The sequence below is a fragment of the Fukomys damarensis genome, unplaced genomic scaffold (genome assembly GCF_012274545.1).
Source record: "Fukomys damarensis isolate Sample0158 unplaced genomic scaffold, DMR_v1.0_HiC HiC_scaffold_2, whole genome shotgun sequence".
Taxonomy (NCBI): Eukaryota; Metazoa; Chordata; class Mammalia; order Rodentia; family Bathyergidae; genus Fukomys; species Fukomys damarensis.
The window spans coordinates 2,329,680-2,338,781 of NW_022900914.1; the positions used below are offsets into that span (position 1 = coordinate 2,329,680).

General features: G+C 43.3%; 1 protein-coding gene across 1 annotated transcript in view; it reads right to left on the reverse strand.

Moving 5' to 3' along the window:
- The window catches only part of Wdr35 (WD repeat domain 35), a 59,163-nt gene that overhangs the window by 48,898 nt on the left and 1,163 nt on the right, over positions 1-9,102 (reverse strand). The window contains exons 2-5 of the mRNA XM_010618034.1: positions 8,997-9,088; positions 8,587-8,704; positions 1,844-1,915; positions 560-652 (exon numbers count right to left, since the gene is read on the reverse strand). Coding sequence (XP_010616336.1) covers positions 560-652; positions 1,844-1,915; positions 8,587-8,704; positions 8,997-9,088 — 375 coding nt within the window. The remainder of the gene's footprint in view (positions 1-559; positions 653-1,843; positions 1,916-8,586; positions 8,705-8,996; positions 9,089-9,102) is intronic.

Below are 9,102 nucleotides of genomic sequence, written 5' to 3' on the forward strand. Positions count from 1 at the left end.
TTTTTTTCCTTTTTTTTTTTTTTTTTTGGGTACCAGGGATCAAAACTCAGGACCTTGTGCTTACAAGGCAGGCATGGTGCCACTGAGCTAAATCCCCGGCCCATTCATAAATGGTTTTTATTTAGTAAGCTAACTCCACAATCACTCACACAGGAACTAATTGTTACAGGAAAATGGGGTGGTCTTGAGTAGAAATTTTTATTCTACTGTCTAAAGTCATCTCGGAGATAGCAGTCAGCAGATGTTCCTCCCCCAACACGCAGTCCTGAGCCAGGTCTCACTATGTAGTCCAGGCCCCTCAAGCTCACAGTGCCAAGGGCCAGGATCACAGCTGTGCACCTCTGTGCAGCGAGGTTCGATTCTGTAATCCAGGGTCACTGTTCAAAATGAAATAAGGGAACAGAAAAGTAGGCAGCAACCGATCAGAAATGCCACAGCTGTGCCATCAGGAGACGCACTTCCTGCTGGCTACCAGGAGTCAAGCTCAGACATCACCTCCCCATCCAAATACTGTGGCCTAGGCAACTGCAGCCTGAGAGAAAAAGCAGCCCCTGACTACCTTTATACAACATCCACACGATGATCAGCCCGTTCTGGTCACTGGTCGTCAACTTCTGGTACTGTTCGTTCCATGTCACCACTTGGACGGAACCTAAAATATTAGAAACAATTCATTAACTTAATTTCTTTCTTTCTATAAACACCTAGAGCATGTTAAAATCAACCAGTTCCCATTGTCAGTCTTTCATGTTAAAATCTGAAAGTATGAACACCAACATTTACAGGTTATGCATTTCCTGAGATCACCACCATTCCACAACAGTGCCTAAGGCCCTCTCAGATCTGCCCGTCTCATACTTCCACAGGTACCTCCTATGGGCAGCACAAGAACTACCACAGCACTGAAGACAGACACGGATGTGGGCACAACTTACTGCACTGGCCTGGAATGATGTCCAAGGACACCAAGCTTTTCTTTCACTTCTGTGTTGGTTTGTTTCATAAGAGCCATAATCTGTCCTCTCTCCCCAGTTTTCCACACTAGTAGTGAGATACTCCTAAGTATGCCTTAAACCCCTGAATCTCCCCTGCCCCTCTAATGGGGAATGAAGCTAGGGCCTTCACACTGAATTACATCCCCAGGCTTTTAGTTTTTACTTTGAATCAGGGTCTCACTAAGTCAGTACATTGTCTGAGCTAGGCTAGAACTTGTGATCCTCCTGTCTCAGCCTCCCAGAGTGCTGGGATTATAGGTTGTACCACCATGACCAGCTTTCTTTTAATAACCATTATTCCTAAATACTTTAGTGCATATTCCTAAGGACGTTCTCCTTTGTAACCATTTGACAAACTACGAAATTTAACATTTATAAAATATCATCATCTAACACAGAGTCCACCTTCAAATTCTGTCCGGTGTCCGAGTGGAACCCTTTACAATACTGTACTTGTCTAGTTCACAAGGCTCTCGCCCAAGACCACAGCTGTGCACTCAGCCGTTATAGCTCTCTAGTCTCCTTTACTCTGACATCCCAGGACAGAGTTTTTTTTAAGATTATTTAATATATAAAATAACAGCTACATTTTTCAGACATAAAGAAGACACTGTCTAACCCTGAGAAAGTTGGTGGCTGCGAAGCTTTTAGAGCTTTCAGGGCCAACGAACTGCCTGCTGCAGCACATGTGCCACAGGTTCGCCACCGCTGACCTCAGCCACATGAGCTACAGCTCAGTGAAAATGATTAAACATGACAGCTACTTTAAGTGTTGATGTTCCTGCATTAAATAGCTTCGAAATGTATACAGACTCCTCAAAAACGATTCTAGGAGCTGCAGCACTCACCACTGTGGCCCTCCAGAGTCTGATTCATGGACAGGTTACTGGGAGCTGCAAGGCCCCTTAGCTTTGCATCGTCTGAAACAGAACAAGGCACTCGGGTAAATGCATGAAGGTGGTCAGGGTTTTGATTGAGACATCTTTTTTGTGTACCTGGTGGACATTCTAATCATTTTTTAGAAGTTTATTTCATTCTGGTCTCTCGTGGCCCAAACGTGACAATAATGTATACCCTTGCAAAGGTTGAACTCTAGTGAAATAAAGCAAAATGTGTAAGAGAACACTGTTTACATGATGTGTTAAATACACGAACAATCATCATTGCTTCACATCTCTTCTTCCCAAAAGGTCCCACTAGGAATGATGTGGCATTCAGACTGAAAACCCTAAGGCTTACGAGAGGCCAACAGCAAAGAGTATTGGAACGGGTTTCACTGGGTTTCACAGAATCTCACATTCATCTCTTCATTCAACAATTATTTACCAAATGTGTGCACTGTGCTCGGCACCATGGAAGGTTCCACATTTAAAGTGAATAACATGGTCCCTACCTCTCTCTCCCCGCCTCTCCTTAGAGAGCTCGCAGTCTATGGGGGAGACCACTGTTACACGCAAATATCACTGTAAGGTGAGAAGTAAAGGCTTCACAAAAACAGGGATGGGGGCGGGGGCTTAACGCAGGCTGAAGGGGAACCGGGGGGAGGCTTTCTGAAGAAGTGCTATTTAAGTGGAGACAGAGATGGCAAGTAAATGCGGGGACAGGGTGCATTCCAGGCCGACAACACAAACGCTAAGGCCCAGGTATCTGTGGATGACAGCAATGGAGGAAACTGTCTCACGTGAAGCCAGAGGGACAGGCACAGAAAAAATTAAGGAGGCTCTGCAGGAAGTTATAAGAAAGACTTTATGCAAAGTGCAAAGGAAGCCTTTAAAGACTTCATGAAAATTTATTCTCTTTGATTATTAATCATCTCACAGAAAATTATACAATATTAAAATGTCATCACAATAAATTAATCTTCACTTAGAAAATCCGATTGTTAGATATAAAATAGAGCACTTCAAACTTTCACTTAAAAACACAAATTTTATGATCTTACAAATTTGAGACAATGGGAATTATTATAAAACTGATACCAAAGAAAATTCCATTTTCAGATAACAACTATTTTAAACAATTTGAAATATATTCTTTATTCTGAAAACACAACCAGTGAAAAATACCTGAAATTCTGTAAAATCACTAGTCCTAATTACCTGGTTGCTCACAAGAGTACACAAGTATAATTTAAAACTGCAATCATCTGTCAAACAGTTGAGATAGAATAAATGCTGCTGATGTGTGCTACGTTGAACAGGTTTTCAACAAGGGCTTTCACTCGTCTAATCTTTTAAAAATTGTATAACATGCTTAAATTTTATTCTAATATTCCAAAAATATTTAATGGAGCCTTGTTAATTTCCAGCACTGAAAAATCCACTGTAATGCCTCTAAGAGTCACTGTATCCAAGTGAAATTACTGCTCTGTGTTTTTGAAGGTTACAGGACCCAGCAGACCTGAAAAAGTGATAAAGTGGCCCATCTCTCCACTTGCTTCTGTGCCCTCAAGTCACAGTTCTGCACAGCAGAGGACTTTTCCTTCAGTAAACCGTTAAGACGGGACACTCTTGAAAAAATGTATGCTGACAGGGGCCGGGGATTTTAGCTCAGTGGCACAGCTCCTGCCTTGCAAGCCCAAAGTCCTGAGTTTGATTCCCAGTAATTCTCCCCCAAAAAATACATATAATATATGCACAGGTAAAAATAATGGGCTTTGAAATACTGATCAACTGTCACCCAGCTCATGTCTCTCGCATAACTTAATAATACAAAGAATACTCATAACACCCACCTAAAAGTTCTCAGATTTAAAGAAGGTCAAATGTTTTAAATTAGGTTAAGTAAATTCAGCAAGACCCTAAGATTTTATCTAGTGACATTACTAAACTCCACATAGCCAAAAAGGCAACCAAACCAAACTGGCATGGGAACAAAAATCTGACATAAAACTTCTAATAGCACCTACCCATAACCCCTGGATTTAAAAAGCCTGATGAGAGGCCAAGGGCCAGGGATCTAGTTCAGTGGTTCGGTGGCCTGCCTTGCAAGCTCAAGGACCAGAGTTCAATCCCCGGTACCAAAAAAAAAAAAAAAAAAAAGCCTGATGAAAGAAGGTGCCAAAAAATAAGGCATTTTAAAGCTATGAAGAAAATTTCAAATAAAATCAGTAGTTTCAACAATCCAAGTACCTCAAAAGTCCAAAGAAGCATGTAAAAGTAGTACCTATAATAAGGTGACAGAAAATGAAGGGTCTAATGTAGGAAAAGGAACAGTCTGCTAATATTGCTGAAAAATATTCTGAAGTCATTGATTCTCTACAATACATAATCCTCTGTTTCATATTTGTCCATACTTCGTATCTGCAAAGACATCTGCCTCGCAGACAGGTCTGATGCCGGAAGCAAGCGGAAGCACGGTTTTCCAGGCAACCTTCTCTCAGGGTCGTCACATCCAAAGGGGTTTTGGGTTGACGCGCCCCATGACTGCGCTTGTTTTCCACTCACGAATAATGTACATCTGAACATATCGTAACCCTTTGGGTTGTACGAATAACTGACTGCATCTCATTTTCCCTCAGTATTTAGGGTGCAATGGATTTCCCAAAAGTAAGGACATTCTCTCGCCAGTAACCAAGCACACTACATCTTTAAGAAATTATCTCTTGGAAAAGTTTTACTGACAGTGCTTTTATAAAAGTTTTCCTTTATAAAAGTTGATAGGGTAGGAAATTTGATACCCAGAATCAAAATATCTGGAAGGCTTCTTTGCAACACTCGAAGAGACAGTGGAATTTCGAGCAAGAGATGCTCCCACGTTCTCAGCTTTACCGGAAGTCACAGTCACCTGTCTACCTTGCTTCTCCTGGTAAATGACCTCAAGGGACTGTCATATATCCAGGGTACAGGCAGGAGTGGACACATGACCTGATGTTTCCTATCAGTCTCTTTGCCCTGGGCACACTGGAAGGCAGAGCCTTCTCACCACTGCAGTGACCAGAGGTCAGAGCAGCTGGCTGCAGTTGGTCTGCTTGGCCCCTGAGTACTTTTCCTAAAATCTGATGTTTTGCTTCAGGGCTCACAACCTCCCTGGCATTGGCAGTGGAGATGCAAGAGATGCCACCTCATCTGGGCTCAAGTCCCCGCTACTGGGGAGACTGAGGCAGGAGGATCACTTGAACCCAGGAGTTCAAGGCCAGCCTGGGCAACATACCATCTTAAAGGGAAAGAGCGAGAGAGACAGACAGACAACCTCAACCCTAGTCAGGGTAATTACCCTCAGACGCTCCCACAAGCAACTCCACCCCAGACCAGCCGCCCTGTAAAGACTTTTCAGCAGAGAAACAGCAAGAGCTGACCCCCACACACACCTCTTTTAAATGACGCTGGCTAGAGTGAAGAATGACTAGGAGGAGGCCCGGGACCCTGCGGAAAGGGCGTTCTCACAGCTGTTAGGTGAGGCAGCAGTGGCTGGAGCTGGAGAAGTCACAGGGGCACAAAGGGAAAGGGGGGTCCAAGCACACGTTGGGGCAGCAGCAAGGGGCTTATGAGTGGGGGTGATGTTAGGGGAGGGGAAGCAGGGTCCCCAGCTTGTGCGGATAAGTGGTTAGGGCACCTGCTAAGCTGGAGAGAAAGGAAAGGAGACCTGGGACCAAGAGTTCGGTTTTGCACAAGGTAAGAATGAGATGCTTGTGAACGGTTCCAGTAGAGCTGTCCAAGCCTGAAACATCAGGACTGGACTGGAAATGTAAACAGGGTCATCACCCCACAGGTGCCATTTATGGCCACAGAAACGAAAGGACAAACCTAAAGAGCAAATGACAAGAGAGCCCAGACGAAGTTTCTCAGAAGTTCTGGTGTCTAGAAGAGAAGAACCTGACAGAGCCTGAGAACTGCCAGAAGGAAGCCGGTGATAACATGCTTAAATATGAAAATAATTTTAAATGCTTGATTTCCCGTCTTGAAAAATAATGTTTCAAAAGAAGAATGGCAAAACCCTAATAGAGCTGAACAAAAGCTGCACATTAGCTTTAGACCATGAAAGCCACAGTAAGGGACAGAAAAGGAGAAAAGACGGCTACCGAAAGGAGAGAGGAGCTGGGGTGGTGGCACATGCCTGTGACGCTAGCACTCTGAACAGCTGAGGTAGGAGGATCGCAAGTTCAAGTCCACCCTGAGCACTGACAAGGCCATTTCAAAATTGTTTTTAACTTATTAATTAAATTAAATTCCTAAAAGGTGGGGGATGTAGCTCAGTAAAGGCAAAATCCTGGTTCAACTAATCCCCAGTGCCAATTAAATAAATAGGAAAGAAAAGAGAGAAGTCCCACGCGGGTCAGAGGAGATGGACTCCGGCAAAACAAGGGAGCCGCCCTGAGGGAACATGCAGATGAGCCCTTCCTCTCACCTGGACTGCAGCGGGGTCCAGCCTTCCAGACTGTACCCACACTGAGGACCCCCACAAACACACACCCTCCCATGCAGGCAGCGGTGCTTCCAGAAATTTATCCTAGAAAGTACTTAAAAGTCTGTGTAAAGACTTGGATACAAAGATACTGTTATTCAACAATAAGGGTGCGGACATATGTAAGTGTCCAGCATAGAAATGAAGCAAATTACATGGCATCAATACCCTGGAATACTAAACACCACTAAAGCGGGGCCGCAAAAGACGACGTACTGGCACAGAGAACTATTCAATTTATTGCCGAGTTAAGCTGCTCTGTGCCAGATGAGTTACAACACAATACTTACAATGCCGCAATAAAGTGCTTGAGATTAAGCAGACAGGCGATATCTGGTAATTATCAGTGGAGAGATCTGCGGCATCACCACTATTATTATTAAATATAATACACTGGCATTGTTAAGACACTCCCAGCACAATCCACAATCATTAAATTCCAAAACGAATAATTTACCTCACTTTCTAAACCTTCTAAGAACCTGCTCTAATTTCAACATTCTAACTAAAGTTCATCAAGAGCAAAGAGCAGGTCAGGGGCTTTAAAAAAAAAAAAGGCCAGCCAGGTGTGGTGGCGTACACCTGTGGTACCAGCTGCTCAGGATGCTTCGGCAGGAGGCTCGCTTCAGCCCAGGAGTCCTAGGCCAGCCAGAGTAACACAGATCTCTGCACCACCCAAAAAGAACTTCAATGTTAAATAAAAAGAATGCATTTCTTAACATAATTGAAAGTTGTTACATACTTTAAGCAAAATACATTTGTGTATAGATATTTCAGAAACATAATGGAAAAATTCTAACACAGTTAAGAACTGACACACTGAGAGGTTAAATTACATAACAGCAGAAGCCAAACTTTGATACCTATACTTTGATACAAAATGCATCTTCAAGTCTACCCTTAGTGTGTCACACGAATAAGGTAGTACATCAAAGCAATAGATCTCTTTGCTTAGGCTATGAATCCTTTGTGGAGCAGTTAAAAAACAAGGACTTGAAAGTGAGACAGACTTAGTTTCAAATCCCAGGCCTCCCCTTCCAGGCTGCGTGACCTTCAGCAAGTAAGTTACTAACTGATCAGCGCCTCAATTTCCTCTCCTAGAATATCCATCTCAGAAGACCACTGCAAAATCAAATGAAACAATACAGGTTAACCATCCAGCACACAAAAGTACTAAATACTTACAATTCAAAGTTCTAAGGCAGCACTACCCAAAGTGTGTTCTGAAAGTCAGCAACACCAGCATCAGGAAAGATGAAAATTCCCAGTCCCCATTCCAGACCTGCTCTGAGAACAGAGCAATCCATCTTAACAACTAAATCCACTTTAAATGGATTTGTTAAAATTCATTTTATCAACTTCTTCTAGTGATTTTTACACCTGATAAAATGTGGAAGGCAATACTGTAAGGAATCCAAAATGCAATCTAACTGAACTCCTGTTTTACAAAACAGTGAACTAAAACCCAGATATTCAGCAACTTGAGTGAAAGTCATTCAGTAGTCTTAGGACAGAGTTGAATACAACTGCGATCTCTTTACCTATACTTCCAAACCCAATCAGGAATAGCCTAGATTCCCCCATCTGTTTACTGTGATTCAAGAGAACTAGAAAAAAAGAAAAGAAAGAAATCAAGCCAAAAAGACAAGACCTTATTTACAAAACATAAAATACATTTCACTTTCAATTGGGAGGCACTAACTGAACAGTCATTAACACAGCTGGTAAGGAGAAAAGACGAGACAGGTCTGCAAGGAATATGCCAACGGGAGATTTTGTGAGGTTTCTAAAGTCGTGATTGGCATGGTTTTTATGGGACTCCTAATAATACATCACAATAACTGGACAAACACAGTGGCTTGGTTTCAGTCTTTCTCATTTTCCATCAGTAACTTGAGCAAAAGCCACATGATGTCTTCATTGACATTCTGTAAATTTTATTGTAAAAATATTCTATGACAGTCTGGGTATGTAGCTCAGTGGCAGACAGCTCGCCTGGCATATGCAAGGCCCTGGGTTCGACCAGCCACACACACACACCACCTCAGGGAAAACAAAAAAAAAGTTTGTTTGGGTTTGGGGGTTTTTCTCTTTTCTTTTTAAAAGAATCAGAATTGCACACTGACAAATACCATCAACAAATCTCATGAATAACCAACTTCAAACGTTTGGGCTTGCATTTCTTTACCTGTCTGTGTCTCTAACTTCAAAACTTTCAGTAATCCCTCTTCACCACCGCAGGCTATGAAGCCTTGGTCCTTGTTCCAGGAGATACATTTCAGCTTCACACCATTGGGAATGGCAATCTGTAAGAGGAAGTACAGCCTCGCTAGCAGCTTTTCACCAAGGGGCTGGGAAATCAGTCTACGGGAGATGAAGACAGAAGAAAATCTTCCAACAAGAAAAACCGCAGGAAAATGGGCTGTTATGAAAATGGCCAAAGTCCCCCAATTTGGGAAAGGGGAAAGAAGCACACGGAGGGCAGCGACCGCGGGGAGGGTAGGGAGACGTCACACGATGGCTTGGGGGGCCCCGAATCCACACCAATGGTCCGTGCTCGCTTTCCCCACACAACACTCAGGCCATCCTTCTCTTTACCCTGTCCTCTCGCCGGCCGCCGGTGACGATCCAAACACGTGGGTCGGCAGCAAGAGGCAGAGGAAAGAAGCGACACCTCCCGCTGCCGCGTCCTGCGGGTCACCGA